The sequence below is a fragment of the Empidonax traillii genome, unplaced genomic scaffold, assembly GCF_003031625.1.
Source record: "Empidonax traillii isolate 1590-97213 ecotype Southwest subspecies unplaced genomic scaffold, ASM303162v1 scaffold998:size213616, whole genome shotgun sequence".
Classification (NCBI taxonomy): Eukaryota; Metazoa; Chordata; class Aves; order Passeriformes; family Tyrannidae; genus Empidonax; species Empidonax traillii.
In genome coordinates this window covers 85,646-103,854 of record NW_020956191.1, presented here as the reverse complement: position 1 = coordinate 103,854, position 18,209 = coordinate 85,646, and the positions used below count along the sequence as shown (strand labels likewise).

The 18,209-nt window shown below is 47.8% G+C and overlaps 2 protein-coding genes across 12 annotated transcripts in view; both read right to left on the bottom strand.

Moving 5' to 3' along the window:
* Window positions 1-261: 261 nt before the first annotated feature.
* Window positions 262-4,043, bottom strand: LOC114068038 (cytochrome c oxidase assembly protein COX18, mitochondrial). The gene is made up of 6 exons (XM_027903885.1): window positions 3,771-4,043; window positions 2,942-3,042; window positions 2,594-2,757; window positions 1,717-1,829; window positions 1,262-1,372; window positions 262-548 (listed from the first exon to the last, which is right to left on the bottom strand). Exons 1-6 carry the CDS (start codon window positions 4,041-4,043, stop codon window positions 375-377), a joined length of 936 nt encoding a protein of 311 aa, XP_027759686.1. The 3' UTR covers window positions 262-374.
* A 1,845-nt stretch (window positions 4,044-5,888) lies between these two features.
* ANKRD17 (ankyrin repeat domain 17) overlaps window positions 5,889-18,209 on the bottom strand; it is a 68,546-nt gene continuing 56,225 nt past the window's right edge. For 8 of the 11 annotated variants that reach the window (XM_027903896.1, XM_027903892.1, XM_027903894.1 and 5 more), the window contains 16 exons: window positions 17,574-17,787; window positions 17,037-17,212; window positions 16,632-16,794; window positions 15,834-15,929; window positions 15,475-15,591; window positions 14,812-14,983; window positions 14,099-14,546; window positions 13,852-14,007; window positions 13,491-13,640; window positions 11,355-13,006; window positions 10,179-10,376; window positions 9,280-9,528; window positions 7,769-7,876; window positions 7,393-7,568; window positions 7,116-7,280; window positions 5,889-6,220 (listed from right to left, as the gene is read on the bottom strand). In XM_027903896.1, coding sequence (XP_027759697.1) covers window positions 6,161-6,220; window positions 7,116-7,280; window positions 7,393-7,568; window positions 7,769-7,876; window positions 9,280-9,528; window positions 10,179-10,376; window positions 11,355-13,006; window positions 13,491-13,640; window positions 13,852-14,007; window positions 14,099-14,546; window positions 14,812-14,983; window positions 15,475-15,591; window positions 15,834-15,929; window positions 16,632-16,794; window positions 17,037-17,212; window positions 17,574-17,787 — 4,300 coding nt within the window. In that variant the 3' untranslated portion in view covers window positions 5,889-6,160. The remainder of the gene's footprint in view (window positions 6,221-7,115; window positions 7,281-7,392; window positions 7,569-7,768; window positions 7,877-9,279; window positions 9,529-10,178; window positions 10,377-11,354; window positions 13,007-13,490; window positions 13,641-13,851; window positions 14,008-14,098; window positions 14,547-14,811; window positions 14,984-15,474; window positions 15,592-15,833; window positions 15,930-16,631; window positions 16,795-17,036; window positions 17,213-17,573; window positions 17,788-18,209) is intronic. The other 3 variants (XM_027903898.1, XM_027903893.1, XM_027903901.1) reach the window with 1 other exon arrangement.

Here is an 18,209-nt window from a genome sequence, read left to right as displayed (position 1 = left end):
CTTGGAATATTTAAAAAACTTATAAATAAGTATTTCATGACCACTTTAACCAAAAAAAAAACACCCAAACCCCCAAAACAACCTCTTTACCTTTAGGACTTATAGTAAAAAAGAGGCAGACTTATATGACTCACAGTTTTATTCAACACTCACCCGCACAGCTCCTTAACAGTAATTCAGGAGACAAACCTGGATTACCGGACTGCTGGAGTTGCAAAACAAGGGCCCCTGAAACAAAGTTTCCCAATGCAGACCAGTCCCTCTCTCTGGCCTTCAGGGCTTTATTTGGAAAATAAATACACGGCACATAAGTACAGCTCATTTAAACAGCACTGCTTCGCTCCTGAGCCAGCTCTTCCTGCAGCTCAGGGATGTCATTTCCTAAAGCCGTACTTGGCAGCCAGGGCAGCTGCCATGTCCCTGTAAGGAGTAGCCGAGTCGGATTTGGTCCTTGGAATGCGGCACAGGCGTCGGAAGGCGGGAGAGCGCAGCAGGAGGTTGTGGGAGAGCCCCACGAGGCTCGAGGACAGCCAGTACAGCGCCATGGACTGCAAGGAGACAAACAGAGCTGGCTCGGCTCCCTGGAGGCCAGGAAAACACCAGCTTTGGGCAGCTCTTCCCAAACCACAGCCGTGGGATACCCCCACTTATTGACAGGAATAACCCACCTCAAACGCTCCTCCTCTCAATAACAATTAGAGCTGCTGGATCAAATGTAATTGTCTGGGTCTCTGAACTCTTCTAGGGAAAAGTGTCATCTACACTGAGGCTTGCAGTTCATAAATTAAGGCATGTTAAACTTGTTTCAACTTCTGTATTCCAGACTATAAACTGATGAGAAAACAACCAGACAGTTTGTTTTTTGCTAAGAACATTCTGCAGTAAAACACCTGGTAAAAATGAGAAATGTTTGAAGAAAACTCTGGAAAATTTCCCCATTTAAAACTAGGCTGGTTTCCTCTTTCACTTAACAAACCCTTGCCTATATGACTTCACATAAAGTTTTCCTCTTAGTTCTGAGACCGCACAAAGGACATTAACTTGCTCCGAACGTCCCTCCAAGCTTGCAGATTCTTCCCTCTTGGACAAAAATAATCCAAAGGCATGAAGAATTTAAACACACTCGTAGACAAAACATCTGATTTGTTTTCAGGCAAACAGCAGCAGAAATACGAACCCCATGAGGCATCTGGGCTGCCCTTTAGGCACCACAACATACCAGGCCCGGGTGAAGAGCCATGAAAGTCACCTCAGTACTTACGGAGGGCACTGTGGCAGCCACAGGGATCATCACCACGGACACCACGCGGAACAAATTCGTCACGAGCTTCTGGAACCTGGAGACTGGCATTTTTTTCTGTGAAGCAAACATCTGAAAGAGGAGACACGCTTATAAACAGGTTCTTTTTGAAATGACCAAAGTGAGGGTTAACTCCCAGAAAGCTCCTCAGAACATCATTCTAAGAGAAATTTCAGTGAAAACTGAATTTTACTGAGGCTCAAGTAAATCTGAGACACGTCACAGGACAGTCTGTCAGCTCTGAACAAGACACCAACACATTCAAATGCACAGAACAAAGGCTATTTTTCAGTCCTGCCCAGTGCTTTTAAAGCAGTGATAATGTGGAACCACCCTTATAAGTGGGTAATAGTGCCTAAAAATTCTGTGAAAAGAATTAACCCTTTGCAATCCCCCTGTTTATTCCACCAGCGTACCTCCACTATCAGCAGATTCACCAGCCCCAGGAAAACGGGCAAAATCCACGTGGAATCAGGTGCCGTGAGGTCTGTAAACCACAGTGCTCCTCCTGATGAAAACTGCTCTTGAACTAGAAGAATAATTTAAGGGAAGTACAGAATTCAGTAGGATTCGCTGCCTCAAGCGAGCCAGAACTGTCCCATGCATTACGGTGCAACCATACAACCTTCTAGGTACATTCTATCGATGTGATAAATGCTGTAACAGCAAAAATCTTTGGTTTAACAGATTTTAACTGTCTGCTATCAATACAAGTAAACAGGTGGGAGATACAAGCTGAGAGCCAGCTTAGCAATCAACAGCCACTGACAGGTAAACCTGCAGTAAAAACTACTTTGATTTCAACCACCACTTTACAAGTCAATGAGGAAAATAAGAATGCAGTAGCTTAGGGTGTTCCTTTCATGTTTTTGAAATAATTACACTTTTATTAATAACTGTGTAATTAGTGACATTTTTGTTTAGAAGAACAAACTATAAACTCACCTTTAAAAAAAATATATAATTTTTTTTAATTTAAAAACCATCACTCATTCACCTTGTCTATAGTATTTCACAAGGAAAAAAAAATCACACAGATTAATACCGAGTGTTCCATGGCATGGGCAATGTTACTTGCTAAATAGGATTATCAGACTATGTTAAGTTTAAAACTAAGTTCAAACTGTATTAAGTTTAAAAACTCAGTAGCTGACTTTTTATATCAGCTTATACATCCAGTTCAAGAGATTGTGTTCTGTAACCAACAGAGGGCCTGTGAAAACAGTAAGTGAGTAAAAAGCGCCAATGAAAGAGTGTTTAACACCCTAATTAACACTTGTCCACGTTATTCACCTTCTGAGCCCAGGGCCCCGACGCTGCAGTTGCGCAGAGCCAGGGACACGCAGACCCACACGGGGATCTGCACCCACACCAGCAAGGTGGCTTTGAAGGGGTGGCAGTTGTCCCGAATGTACAGCTCCGTAACAACCCTCCGCAGGTTCTTCTTGAAGTGGAACCTGGGAGAGACAAAAACAACACTTCAGAGCTTTAAAGGGGATAAAGTAGGAAAGGGGAGAGAGAAAATAAATTATAGGAGGGGAAAGAAAATCTAAGCTTTGGGCAGAACCTTTGTGGGCTGTTCCCTCCTGCCACCCCTCCCTCCGGAATGGATTTGTGAGGCGTGTACAATGCCCCTCATACCTGGCCACCTTTTCAGACCAGCCCAGCTGCTTTCCTCGCACTGAAACTTCATAGCGAAGGCGCTCGGCGAGTCCTTTAATCTCGGGCTGCAAGTTTTCCAGCTAGCTAAAGAAAAGGAGAAATGTTTGGGCACAGTTGCAGGCAACAACCACTTCCTCTTCCCTCCTCTGTTATTAATTATCCCTGTGCAATTAAAAACCTGTACAGACATTAACCATATTCATTGTCACTGTATAATATAACTGAACAACTGTACAGATATTAAACATATTAATTATCACTGTGTAATTTAATCCCTGTACAGGTATTACTCACGGCCGCGAAGGACAGAGCAGCATCTCGTGAATGTCTTGCAGACAAGGCAAGTGAACACCTTTTATCTTTAAACAATATAACCAAGTGTAAATAACAGTGGCAAGTGTAACAGTGACAAGTATTTACAGTAACAATCTAAGATACTGCTACATGAAGATAAAATTTTATTTTTAAGAAGAAAATTGTTTCTATCCCAGCTGAAATCAGAGCAATTCTTAACAAGCATCTTTTTGCCTTTATTCAGGACTTGTGACTGGCTACTCTACTTAAAAACCCCACCAACTTCAGTGCCACCTCGATGATAATTAACAAAAGTACTTTAAAAACTCCGCTGCAATAAAAGAATGGGTACGTTTATTCCTCGCTCCCATCAGCCCCTCCCTCACAGCTTCCCCCGCCCCTGAGAGCCCCCCCCCCCAAAACCAAAACACCCCAAACTCACAAGACCCTGTGCAATAAACGAATTGTTATTAAGACGCTTATTCCTCGCCCCCCCATCTCCCAGCGCCCCCACCTTGGCGAGCAGTTGTCCCTGGTGCGCGGCCAGCGGCAGGGTGACTGTGGTTCGCAGCAGGGCGGCCCCGCCGGCGATGGCGGCCCACCAGGGCAGCCCGGTGGCCGCCTGCAGCGCCGCCAGCCCGCCCTCGGCCCAGTGCACGGGCTGGGAGCTCGCCGCCCACTCGTACCAGCCCCCGCCGCCTCCGCCCGGCCCCGGCCCCGGCCCCGTCCCCGCTCCCGCCGCCGCTGCTGCCACCGCCGCCCGCGGGACCCGCGCGAGCCGCCACATGGCCACCCACCCACCCAAATGTGCGCGTGCGCCGCCCACCCGGGGGCGGAGCGCGCGAGGCCGCGGCCGCCATGGCGGCTGAGGGCAAAGGGAAGGGCAGCCCCAGCCGGTGTGCCCCCACCCTCCCCGCAAAGTCTGGCTGCCCCGGACCTGACCGACATTGCCCCTCTCGCGGTTTGTACACGTTTACCCCTTGTCCTGGCACCGCAATTCCCCAGGGGGGGTCCCTCTCCGGCTACCCTGCAGGCCCCTTCAGGTACTGAAAGGTGCTGCGAGGTTCCCCAGTCTGAGCAGCCCCAGCTTTCTCAGCCTGGAAACTGCATTCCCGAGCGATTAATCATTAATTATGATTAATTATTCGTTCCCCATGAGCGGTGTTCTCCTGCCCAGCCAGGTTCTGAACTGTGTCTCCTCCCCTCTTGTGTGGCAAGGAGAGGCCTAAATACCTCTGCACCATGTTTTCCTCTCCCTGTTCATCCTAACCCTGGGTCTGTTCCCTTTTCTCAAATAAAGAGCACCTGCCCGCTCCCAGAAGAGCATGTTCCTTGGTTTATTGGACAGATAAAAAACATTATACTGTGGGAGAATTAAAAAATGGTATCTGAGAAAAAAAAAAAAAAAAAAAAAGGTCCAATTCCCTCCACCCAGGATTTCCCACTGTCCAGCCACAGTGATGGCATCAAGCCTGTAGTGGCCCAAGCATGGATTGAGCTGTCAGGTTAACAAATCCTCTGCAATTCATGGTGTTAATCAATACTGACTACTGTTTCTGAGTAGGATTAATAACCTCAAACCTAAAGCCGTCAGCAAATGACGTAGCAGAAAGCTGCCGGTCACATAGCAGAGGGGAAGGACACACTACGACCACAGTAAGGTGAGAGATGGAGTTTCAATCCTTTTCCTGAGCAGTTCTTCGCTTCAGGATCCAGGTTGCTCCCACCAGATCTTCACAGGAGGTATTTGCAGCTGGAAAAAGGTTTGCTTTTATTTAGAGCACCAAAGGGACATGGGTACGTACAAGGCATGTGCCCACTTCAAATAGCACAGTATGTAAAAGGCAAGAGGGGTGTTTTTTCTGGCTTTCAAGGGAGCACCATAATAAAAACAAATAGTACTTCTTTAATTTGAGTTGTACATCTCCTTTAAACACTAAGTGCAGGAACTGCAGGGGGATCTTGACTGGATCTGTGCCACTGCTCACCCAGCCTGGCCTCAAAGGACCCCCCAGACTTTACCTCCTGGTACTGCTGTTCACAGGTGACAGCTCCTGCCAGTGGCTGTAAGGGAATTATTCCCACTTGGACTTCTCCAAATAAACCTTCACAGGGCTTATTCTGGAATAAACCTGCCTTTGGAGCTTTCAGCAGGGAAGCTCTCATTTCACAAAGAGAAGTTAGGTATTCTCAAAACAATCCAACACACATTTATTTGGGAAAAGCCCTCTGATAATGCCTGTTGTTTTTTTTTTTTTGTTTTGTTTTTATAATGTACTTAAATTACACAAGTAGAAAAGTTATGCTTATTAATAGTTTAATGTATGAAGGAAACATCCAGATTTCTGAATATGAAGGTACATATCTCACATTAATTTAAGTCTACATAAAGTAGAGCCTCTATAACTGACATATTGAAATTTACTTTCTGCTTAGCCATTTGTTATGTAAACAATTGTACATTTATTTGCCATTCTAAAACTTCAGGATCAAGTTTACATAATTTTGCTAAATTTCTGTGTTTGCTCAGAAGCAGTTTACAGTACTAAAACCAACCAGCCAAAGAACAGCTTCAACAGAAAGTTATGTCAGAAAAAAAAAAAAAAAAAAAAAAAAAAAAAAAAAAAAAAAAAAAAAAAAAAAAAAAAAAAAAAAAAAAAAAAAAAAAAAAAAAAGAGGAGGAAAGGAAAGAAGAAAGTCTAACTAAGTTGAAACATATGATGGTGGGGAATGGGTGGTCACAATGTTCACAGAAAAAGGTCAGTTAGTAAGTTCTTCTGCAAAAAGCCTACACACTTCAGTCAAGCACATCAGTAGAATGATCTGGGAGCACATAAACTGTTTCTGCCATTTGTGGTTTCCTCTGCAAAACAAGGAATCTCAAGGCCAGCACGTTGATCCCACTCAGCCCAGTTGGTTCATATGCACACTGTTCATGTGAGGTGTCCAAGTTCCAGTCCACACCTGCAAAGAGACACCCGCGTTAACTCCGTGCTCAGAGCAGGGCACTAGTCCCAGGGACACTGCGGGGCCCAAGGGGACTAACGGGACTCTGTGCATGTGCCAAGGTACTTGCAAGGGCAGTGCCTCAATCCCTCCAGTCCCAGAGCAAGAGACTCACCCTCCTCTTCCCGTTCACACTTGGTATCAATCAATAACTTCATTTCTGGCACTTCATCTCCCCCCAACACCCTCAGCTCTGGGGAAACCCAAGTCTAACCAAGTAAAGCTTTTACTGGGGGACAAAGTTTCCTCACTGAACCGGAAACCACCTCACTGTGGTCAGGAGCCACTTCAGAGCGATACCGGAGCTGTGGCCAAACCCCCTCTTCCACACACCTGCGGTCTGCCAGAGCTGAGAGCCCTTCCCTGGAGCTTGGATCATTCCCAAGCAAATTAAGCCTAGAAACATCTTTATTTAGTAACAGTGTAACAGAGCTCACTGTCTAATTAAACATAAGCACAGGATACAATCTAACAAGAGCTACTGATGTTCCATTAGAGTATTAGTTGCTGAGTAGGAACAAGAGGTTTAGGAGAATTAAACCCTCTGCCTAAATTATATATAGTGGGCAAGCCAGGCAAGATCAGGGCAGCAGACAAAGAGCTACTTACTCCCTTCCTACAGAGCTACTTTAGTCCCTTCCTACGAGCACTCCTAACACAGTCAGGAGTCCAGCAACAACCCCCTGCTGTTTTCCATTTTTGGGAAGGGAAAGCTTAACTAACAGCAAAAATAAATGGCTTTTCCTATCAAATTTTGCCCAGAAATTTGTTTTCCCAAATGCAGGACAGCCCCGACAGGAATCGTGATGGTTTGGGGTAAAAAAAACACAGTGTGAAAAAAGGGAACAATTACCGTCTGAGGCCCGTTGTTCTCTGTGGAATTTGAAACCATCTTTATCAGCGAGTTCCAAGATGGGTCAGCAGCATGAGGCCCGTTAAAGATGGGGCCTCCAGTACCATCTGTGATGGGGGCTACGGGAGGAATCATGGCGTTCCCATACACAGAAAAAGGCATTCCCTGAGGGCAAGGAAAAGCGACAGTCAGGACGTTTTTGTGGCCGCTGCTACCCCTGCACAGACAGAAGCACTAAAAGGGCTTTGTGCTGCCTTATCAGGCCCAAGGTCATTACCCCGACTTTTGGGAAGTCCATGTATCCTGCAGGAACGGGCTGATGGAATGTACCGGAGGGCGTGACGATTCCCGTGCTGTCCCTCTCCATGGCTTGGTGTGAGAACACGCCCGGGTCAGACATGGGCCGGTGGATCATGTGGCTCCCCATCCCGCTGTGACACCAGTCCACTTTATCTGACGGCACAGAGACACGGCGTTATCCACACGACACCCCCTCCTCCTGCCCTTCCCGGCCTCAGCTGTGCCCTGTGCTCAGCCTGCAGCTCCTGCACCCACTAAAACCGTGGCCCGTGTGGCAGGGGGAGCCCCACAAGCGGCCCCTGCAGCCCCCAGGCCGGAGCCCTGCGGCGGGGCCAGGAGCTGGGAACAGTTACCTGTGAGCAGAGCGCTGCCCCTGCCATTCTCCTCCAACTCAACAGCAAAGCTGGCTTTTGGGCTAACTCCCCCTCCTCCAAAAACCTCAATGCCTTGTGCCTTTGGTGCTGTGGAAAGGGTATGTATGCTGTGAAGACTATTTGCCCCACTTCATTCCCGTTAATTCCATTCTCCCATTAATTACTGAATATTCGAAGAGACAGAGAAGTCCTTTTGCAAAGCAAAACCCGAAATGACCGGCTCCAGACTTGTGCTCGTGGACTAATCAGGTGAATTCACCAGGGGGAGCTTGGTATTGGTGCTACAGTTCAAACCTCAGACGTTCAAAAAGCCGTTTTCAAAACAAAACATAAGGAAATTATATTTGGAGAAGGGATACAAAAACATTTCTGAGGCATCCCAATAGTTAAGAAAAGAAAAGCCAATCCTGTTGCGAACTGAAAATCAAATATTCAAGTAACTGAAAAAAGTAGAAAGCAAGAAGCATTCTGAAGGCCAAGACAGGCACAAGGACAACTTGTACAGCCAGACAATAGAAACAAGTATTCAATTTCTAAAGCCTTACCTGGGAAAAGACCACTAGTGATGTACAGTGGGGGTTGTATTTGGGGATAAACCCCAGGGCAGTCACTCAGTTAAAACCTTAGGCTGTCTGGACTCAGTCAAGCAGCAGAACAGGTTGCTCAGAGGGGGTGAGCAGTTCCCATTGCCATCCTTGCAGGTTTTCCCAGGTAGATTGGATAAAGCCCTGAGCAGCCTTGTCCAGCCTCACAGCAAACCCCATTCTGTGCGGGAGGCTGACAGGACCTCCAGAGGTCCAATCCAACATGGTCTTATGATTCACATCTCCCCCACAGAAACTAAAAATCCACCCCAAAAACCCCCCATCAACATGACAAAAATTCATCAGTCTCCTGTAAGTTGTATCCAAGACTCCTGGTGAGTTTGCTGAAGTTATTAATAAATTATGAAATACTACATTCTATGTGACTCCAGGAGAGCCGAGAGCTTGTGCTGGTAAAATGCAAGTGGCTGGAAAAAACAAAGAGAACTAAAATGTAGAACATATTACCACTTTATAAAAGCACCCTCCTCAGCACAAAAAGCTCTCTCTTGGTTACAAATTAAATACTATCTCCTACCGTACAAACCATGTCTTTCATCGACAGAAAAACCCCAGACAGTTATATTGAGACACCTTAATTTCCCCTCTTCCTAAATCCAATGATCCTCAGCCACTTACTTCACCCTTGTAAACCCTGAGGTTTCTCCTGTTACTTCTTACTTGGAGTACCAGATCTTTGCAGCCATGGCGTTTCAGAACTGTTTTCTGAGACCTCATTAAAACACAACTAGCTGGCCAGGAGGGCAAACAGAAGTCCCTGCTCCAAATCCCTGGGAAAGAGCACTCCAGTATTTTGAGGCACTCCTGCATCATCCTCCAGCACTGCGGTGAGTTTGGGAACACAACACCGTGATCAATTCAAGCGCAGCTATGAACACCACCTACCTTGACTGCCACCTATACCTTCGAAGGACCAGATCCCACTGTGTCCCACTGGAGCAGCCAAGTTGCTCCCAATAACAGAAGGAGTAGACGTTCCAGTTTGTCTAATACGTGCAGACCGTTCAGTCCCGATGGGAACAGGAACTTTTCTGTCCTGAGAAACATTACTGGGCTTTTCTGATCCCAAGGACACTGCTGAAGGGGTGGGAGAGGGTGCTCGTACTCCAGAGGACACAGACTGGGCGGGAGATTCTGCAAGGAGAGCAACAGGAGCACTTAGTGCTGATAGCCAGATGCCACAAACCCACCCCTGAACATCCAGCAACTGGCACTGGGGAGCTGCTCGGTGCCAGGTTCATCCAGCACACATTTCAGGATAAATTTAAGTCTTACTTTCAGATCAGAGACACATTCACCATTGATTCAGTCCCTTATATAAAACGTTTATCATGCCCTGGCAGCCCAGCCACTGGACACACACGACAAAACCTTAACTGAGCATCACTGTCCATCAGAAACAGAGGATTTGAGGATTACAGCCACAACCAGAGCTGAAAGAAACTTAAACAAATCCATGCTGCCGTTGGGTTTATTTTTTTCCTCCTTTTTTTTTTTTTTTTAATTTCCTTTTTTAAATCCTGATTTGTTCCCTGTGGGGTTTTTTGTCACTATTTTTGCCAATAAATCAGACTAACTCATTCTCTGAATAAGCCAACACTCGAGGCTTCTTATTTTTTCGCCCAAAAAACTGCACTGCACAGGCAGGACTGCAGGGGCCAAAGGTGGAGGAAGGCACCAGAATCCGCCCTAAGGATTTTCTCCCGGAATCCCTTACACAGTCGTGTGAGACCCCTGTGTTTACAGGGCAGCTTCTCACCAGCTGCCTGCTGAGCAGAACTCACCGCTGGACGCTGATGAACACGGGGGCAATAAACTAAGAGGGGAAAAATGCTGTCTGTTAAAATTAGCAGCTGCAGGTGCTCCGCCGAGAGGTGCCCCGGGCGCGTAGATCTGCCCTCCCGAAAGGTTGGAGGCAAAGTTCCCCAGGTGTGTAGAAGAAGGTGTTACAGAAGCGTAGGGGGAATCCATACTGACAATACCTAAGAGAGAAACAGGCACGAGTGACTCCCAGGACTCCAGCACCCCCCTCAAGAGCTTGCCCACACTGCGGAAAAAGGATGGAAAGAAGGAAAACTTTTATCCCACGCATTTTTGGGGGGATGTGTTACTATTTTCCAAAGAAAACTGGGAGCCTCAAGCTTTCCATTTTGCAAGTCTGGACTGTATGTGGCAATTGTGCTGTACAAACAAATCAAGAATGATTCCTCTTTTTTATTAACAGCAATTAGCCAAGATATTCAAAATACAAGACTTACTGCTCCCTTCATGTCCTCTTCGAGGAAGAAAGAGGAAAATAAAATCTAAGGGATCTGAGATTTAGATATTTGTATATCTTGTGGTTCCACAGTCATATTCCAACATGCTGAGAAGTAGATTAAGCTGACAAAATTCAACGCCATCATATTCACAAAGCAGGAAAACAACTGCTGTTGTAATAATTTATAAACAACTCAGAGGTCCTACCATAACAGGCAGAGATGGCCCAAACCACATCTGTACCTTCTGAAAGCTACAGAACAGGTTCTGTGACAACCCCTTGCCTCTGCTTTGGGCAGAGGGCTCAGTGTTTCCCTACAAAAATTCAGGCAGTCAAGGAAATAACTTTTTTTGCTCAAAGTTAGTAATTAAGAGAACACATCTCTTTTAAGCTACAAGTTCGCACTAGGAAGACACTGCATATTTTTTTGCAGCCTCAGGACATGTTACCACAAACCAGAACAGGCATTAGGTGGTGGCAGGGAAGGGAGGTGGAAACAACAGTGAAGTGTTTTATTATCTCAGCTATCAGAGCAGAGCGGGCTGCAATGGCAAAGAGTGACTTTATCAAGCTCATCAGCTGCCACCCAGTTGTTAGATTTGAGAGGGGGCACTTAAAAGGAAAATGAGCTCTACTTGGCTTAAAAAAATCCAGAATAAGCCGCATTATTAAAATAGGTGTGGACACAGAACGCACTTACCTGAGGGACTTGGAGCTGGCCTCTGTAACGGTGGCCTAAAACCTGGGGCTTTGGAAGTGTCAGACTGATGTAACGGATCTGAGTTTGGCAAAAATGAGGACTTTGCGGAGAGCATGGATTCTGGCGGCGTCTGAGATGAAACGACGGACCCACCCCAGAAGGCATGAGCAGACGTGGGGCTGTTCTCAAACAACGTACTAAAGGGCCCGAAAGGCAGAGTAGCACTGAAGTTGTTCCCCATGGGCTTGTTCGCCGGGTGGGCCGAATTCTGAGAAGCACTTTGTGTACCTAAGGTAGAAGGAAGCTGCACTGAAGAAGGAACGCTGTGGGGCCTTTTGATGTGGTTCACGTTGAGGACCGCGACGGAGGAGTTCTGCGCAGGAGCCGGATTCTTGTGGACGCTGCCGGTTGCGTGGACAGGCGGTCTGATGGCCGGGGTTTCCATCTTGGCTGCGGGCTGGGCAGACCCCACGGACGCCTGGGACACGGGGTAGGTCATCGGGGCGTTGGTGGGACCCGCCACGGGAGCGGATGAGCTCGTCGCTGCTAAAGCGGGAGGCACGACCAGCCGAGGATCTGGAGCAGGAACCTGAGGTTGCTGGAGAGGGGGCCTGGCCTCCGGCAGAGGAGCTCCCGGGGGCTGCTGATGAGCGGGATGCACGGAGGAGCTGCCGGTGCCAGGGTTGGGCTGCCTGCCGCCGCTCGAGCCGCTCGCTTCCACCGCGGGCGGGCTGCCCGCGTCGGCGTCGGCCGAAGGCGCGCCTTTGTTGGGAGAGGCCGCGGCCGCGCAGTCGGAAGGACTGCTCCTGGCGACGCCCGCGGGCTGTGCGGGAGGAGAGGGGGACGAGGGGGAGGAGGCGGGGTAGTGTTCTTTGGCAGTAGGAGTCGGATACGTGGCGTTGGTGGGCGCCGTGCTCGTGTTGCTCGCCGTGGTGGTCACGGTGGTCGTCGTGGCGTTGGACGTCTTCACGACCGTGACGAAGAGCTGTCTCCTGACCGAGGGGGAACTCGGGCTGCCGCTCGCGGAAGAACCAGGCACAGTGGAGGCCGCCGAAGTCGTGGTCGCCGTGGAACTCGTCGTCAGAGAACTCGCGGGGTTCCCCTGAGCACCGCCGCCGTTCTGGCTGTTGTGGCGAGGCACCATGTGAGGTTTCGGCGAGTTCGTGGCTCTCGCGGGGCTCAGCGGCCGAACGGGAAACGGGCCCCACGTGGACTGGGCCGGTGGGAAAGTACCTCCGAAGTGCGTCATGGGCAGCCGAGGCGGACGGATCTGCTGGAAGGTCTGAGCGGCCAGTAAAGCGTGTGCAAACTGCGGAGGAGGATACGCCAGCGGCAGGGACACCTGGAAACCGGGCCGCACGTTGTTCACGGGGTTCTTAATGCTCTTGTGAGTGGAGGCCGAGGAGATGGCAGGCACGGAGAGGGTGGAGGCAGGCTGGGACGCCGACGAAGCAGCTACGGTGGTCACTTTGATGCCCACGAGAGAACTGTTAGCAGCTGTAGTGGCGGCAGGCGCCGAGGACCCTATTTTGGAGTTTGCGGTCGAACTTTTCAAACGGTTCTTTGGAATAAGTTCATCAATTTCCTTATCCGGATCCTTAATCAGAGCATTGATCAACTGCGTGGCCTGCCTGGTTGATTCTGTGCCACCCCTACGAGAAGGAAGGAAGGAAGGGGAAAGCGCATCTAGGCATTTACACACATTATGGCCAAGAACCTCCACCCCACGATCCACGATCCGGCCTGCCTTCTGTCATGCTAACACAGACAGGACAACTCTCCACCTGAAAACTGAGCTTGGCAGCTTCCTGCTGCTGACAATTACTCAAGAAGCTCAAGCTGAAAACTCTGACTCTCCCCAAACCCCCAAATGGTTAAAATATTTACTTCACTACACAAGTTCATATATTTAGCCACATCCCAACCTTTATGCTTTGCCTCATCTCACAACTTGTATTTAGAAGCAACACCACGGTATGAACTGGTGGTTGTACCTGTGCTTCCCCCTTCACTTCCCCGTCTCAAAGTGATCTTCCAAGAAGCAACCAAAGCAAGCCTTTTCATTTTGCTATACATTCAGGTGTTCTACAATGAGGAGACCCCCACAGGGAGGAGCAAATGAGGGCTCCCGCTCACCTTATAGTGATTATCCGATCTCCAGTTTTATCCTTCTGTTTGTCAATGTCTATGTGCGCTCCTGTGCACTCCCGGATTGCATTGATGTTACATCCTCCTCTGCCAATGACTCTGGAAATTACAGTTGATGGCACAGAAACCTTCTTGGATCTGTAGAAAAAAGAAACACTATTTAGTGGGCAATGCTTCCAAGGCAAGAAGCTGTGGGCAGGTTGGTCAAAATAATCTTCTATTTCCCGATTCAAGCTACGTAGCAGCAGTTCTGGGAAATCTCAACCCCCCTAAGAAGGTTATTCAGTATCTCCAGGGATGGCTACACAGAGGACAGCAACAAGGGGAAACAGGGGAATATTTTGCTTACCTTCTCACAACTTCCTTCCACCCTTCTTCCCTTTTCTGACCACGTTTGGGGCTAGCAATGGTTAGCTTTCCATTTGGAGAAGAAAGGGGAGAAGGAGCAGATTTTGTGCAAGTAGACAAGGAATTACTTGTCACTTCATTCATAACTTCAGACAACCTGTAAAAGAAAGGACGTGCTGTTATTATGTGGGGAAGGTAAAAAAAAAAAAAAGGACCTGTATTTTGCATGCAGGGTCCCAGGGACTTACTTGATGGATGACTTGCCAGGAGCTGCTTTCCTCTCGTCCTTTGGACAAGTGACAAGCACCGACGGTTGCTTTTTGTTGCTCTGGGTGTTAGTGCTGGCCGTGGAAGAATGATTGTCACTCTTGTGGCTGCTGTTGCTATTGCTGCTCTCATCGCTACAGCTGGAGATCCTCATGTTGTCACTGTCCCCACTCTCGCTGGTGCTGCTGCTCTTGGATTCCCCGTTCACCTTCTCGGGCTGGCTATAGGAAATTGGGAGCTGATCATCGAAGATAATCTGAACGTTATCAGGGGTTACTTTGTTTTTCCTGTTTTTCCTCTTGGAGCTCGTCGTGGTGATGGTGTTATTCCTCTTCCCATGGGATCCCGCTAGTGTTGTCCAGGTGGCAGATATACCTATGGTGGTGGTGGTGGTAGCACTGGGAGGCTCCATGGGGACCTCGGGATCATCTGATGGAAGAATAAAAAAGCAGGAGTAATTTAGCTGGCTTGAGGAGGCTTGTGTGGTTTAGCTTTCCAAATCACACCTGTCCTATCAAACAACTCAGGAGTAACTTGACGAGGCTCCAAACACCACTCAAAACCAGTAACTGTGCAGACATCCCTAAAACTATTATGGGATGTCATAACAGGGAGCTTCTCCCCTTTTTCTATCAACTCACATGGAATTCCATTCTTTTTTTAGAATAAATGCAGTAGCAACGAAACAAATCACCTTCAGCTTTTAACTTCTCTTTCTCCTGAGCAGCTTGAAGTTCAAAATTCTCTTTATTTTTTGCTTCTATTTCTTCTAGTTTTCGCCTTTGTTCTTCTTTTTTCTTCCTCCTCTTCTCCTTCCTTTTCTCTCTTTTGGCAGCCAAAGCCAGTCTCCTGCTTTCTTCCCTCAGCTACAAGGCAAGCACATGGAACAGCATTACAAGATTTCCCATGCATTTCAAGAAATCCAAATGCTTTCTATTTCCTAGCACTCTAGACTTGGGTTTTTCTGTTAACTTTCTACTACAGTATTATGGTTTCTAGTAAATTAGTGTGTGTAAGACACAAAACAGGGCTTAGACCTAAAATCCACATGACTGGAAAATGCCCATCTGTCTTGCACCTGACAAAAACACGTACTCAGAAATCCTTCTTTTGGTACAATATTATTCCAGAGGAAACAGGTTACATTGGCATTTTCTGACCCTATTTCTCTGATTATTAGCAAAGATCAAAGATTACCTGAACAGCAAGATGCTCCTCTCTAGACACTCCAATGATGGTAATTACACAAACCCCTCTATGCTCAAAACCTACTTACACTGATCTTATCATCCTGAAGGAACATGAAACTGGAATTTTACCAAGGAAGCATTCTCAGCTCCAAACCCTTCCCACTTGCCTTCTCCAAGTCCAGTTCCTCCAGCAGAATGCTTGCGTTTTTGTTGGCTTCTGCAGCCTGTCTATCTTTGGCTTGAACAATTGACTCCATACACAGGTGGCACTTCTTCAGCATCTCCTGAAATGGGGAAGTACACAGACCCTCAGTTTTCCAAAGTGTTTGGATGTGTGATGTCCAGCTCCCACTTGTGATTTAGTAACCATTTCTTTGCTATGATTTTTCTCAAGAATTCCCACGGGACTCATCCTGTGGCTGAAAGCTGGTGGCCAGCACGCCAGTGAGAATTCCCTCCATGGCCTGGAAAGCTGAGGCACAACAGCACTGTTCCTTCTCCCATCTTCCCTTCCCTCCCAGCTTACCTTATCAGTGATGGTTGCTATGTATCGCATGCACTCCGAGTCGGACGGGAACTGGTTCACCTCCTTCACCAGATAACGCACCACTTTCACGTGACCCTGCAAACAAATTTCAAGGATGGCTCTTTCTCTCGGCCCAGCTGCCCCCAGTTCACTGACAAACACTACAGTCCCAGCACTCCTCCAGAAATATTTCTTTTCAACTTCTTGACATGTGATGCTCTCTCAACACTGTTTTTTCGGGGCATGTTGCTGCACCCTTCTGACACCAGAGGAGGCATGCAATTGCAGTACCTTTCATCAGGCTGCCCTTCCTCCAGCTGTACTTCCGCAGACTTCTGCCTTTTTTTGGGTAGTCTGCAGACGCCCAGCTCTCCCAGCTGCGGGCTCCTACACTCATCTGCGATTCTCCCACTACTGCAGCACCTCAGCTCCACTCCCTGGCTAACAACAATCATCTCTAAACTCAAATCAGGCTAAACTGCACTTTTTTGACCATCATCCTCTCTTGCATAATGAACCAACCCAGTTTCCCCCTGGTTCTACCACACACAAACACCCTCCAATTTTCACCCTCACACACTCCAGAACCAGCCTCAGTAAACTGCCTATAAAGCAAATCCCTACTAGAATTTAACACAGATATTACACAGGTGACACCCCCCCCTATTTTTGAAGGTTCAGTGCCCAGTATTAAAGTGAACTGACGCAGTGTCTGACAGCTACATTTAACTTCCAACAACCGTGTAGGGATGATCAAGACAATCCCAGACAAAAGGCAAGCCGAACTTCACATCCTACCTTTCGGAAGGCTGCCATGAGAGGAGTTATTTTCCTGTTATCAGCTGCATCCACGTCAGCTCCAGCCTGAACAAGCAGCTGGACGACATCGAGGTGCCCCCCGTTGGCTGCCAGCCACAGCGGAGTATTGCCCTTCTTGTTCCGCACGTCGATGTGAGCCCCCCTGCAACGCCAAACACAGCCCTTCACAGCCCTGCAGCTGGGCAAAAGGGAGCACTCTGACACCAAACACAACTGCATCTGAGCACTTGGGAGAAAGGCAAATTCACAGTAACGGGCCCACACGCAGAACCCTTCCTGCTGCCCACCCTGTAGCACATACTGGGAAATATTACTGTGCATCAGGAAAATCAGTCTAAGTAAGGCCACATTTCTCTTTAAGCTGTTAATTTACAAACACAGTACCTGCTAATGAGCAGCTCACAGAACTTGTAGTGCCCTTTGTCTGCTGCAATGGTTAAAGCTGTGTCTCTGGAGGAAGGTACCGGGGGAGCGTTCACATCTGCACCTTTGTCCAGCAGGACCCTGCCCACTTCCGCGTATCCCCCCGAGGCCGCTTCCATTAACGGAGTCAGACCGGTCTGGGACAAGCAGGCAGCAAAAAGAGAAAATTATTCAGGAGGTGGGGTTCACTTGAGAGCCAGCATTTATTTCAACTTCCAGGAACATAATGGTTTATTATGCTTATAAGCACCTTAAGATGAATTAAGGCTTCAGAAGAAACACACTTTTGGATGAACTGTGTAACCACAAAACCCCTCGCCTTTAAGTGCAGCCATTTTTTTCCTACACAAAATACGGTTCAGTTCAGTTAACTGGCCTGGAGAACTGAACTAGAAAAATTAACTTGCACAAAAAAGCCAAGAAAATCAGGTAACAACAACCACGTGATGACTTACAAAGCAGCTCTTTTTGGAGACTTCTGCAGTGTTTGCCCCTTACCTTGGCTCTGTGTTCCACGTTGGCTTTTCTGTCGAGCAGCAGGCTGACCACCTCAGTTCTCCCTTGGAAACAGGCCAGAGTCAGAGCTGTGTTCCTGTTGGTCTCGATCTGGGCGTTTATATCGGAGCCCATGTCCAGTAACAGCTTGACAGCAGCAGTGTGCCCGTTCATGGCTGCCAGCATCAACGGGGAAATGCCCAATTTGCTACCAGTTCTGAAAGAGAAGAAAGAAGAAAACCCCCAAACTTCATAAACGTGATTATGATTAACTAGTGAGGGCAGAGTACTTATTCAAGATTGAAGAATCAGCTTCACACCAACTACTACTGAACCTACACAAGGTTCTCCATAGTAGCATCATATAGGACAAGTACTTTCACTTAGAAACACCACGCGTGCCACTTTTTAATTGCTTTAAATGTATGGGAATCTCTCGTGAGGAGCACAGCTTGTGCTCAGCCCTTCCCTTAGACCTGTGCAGTGCACACCTGAGCTGTTTTCTACCTCCCAGTGGATGCAAAAGCATCGCCCACATGCCCACACAGAGTAAACTACGCAGGGAAAACAAAGGGATAACACACGCACTTGCTTCACATAACTCACAACTACAGCCAGGAGAGGAGGAGTGCAGAGGGA

What these genes read in the sequence shown, in the direction of transcription:
- LOC114068038 (XM_027903885.1), bottom strand. Translation starts at nt 4,043, where the DNA reads ATGTGGCGGCTCGCGCGGGTCCCGCGGGCGGCGGTGGCAGCAGCGGCG. An exon ending in TGGTCTGAAAAGGTGGCCAG is followed by an intron (nt 2,758 to 2,941) that starts GTATGAGGGGCA and finishes TGTCTCTCCCAG; the next exon opens with GTTCCACTTCAAGAAGAACC. An exon ending in TGGCTGCCACAGTGCCCTCC is followed by an intron (nt 549 to 1,261) that starts GTAAGTACTGAG and finishes GTCTCCTTGCAG; the next exon opens with TCCATGGCGCTGTACTGGCT.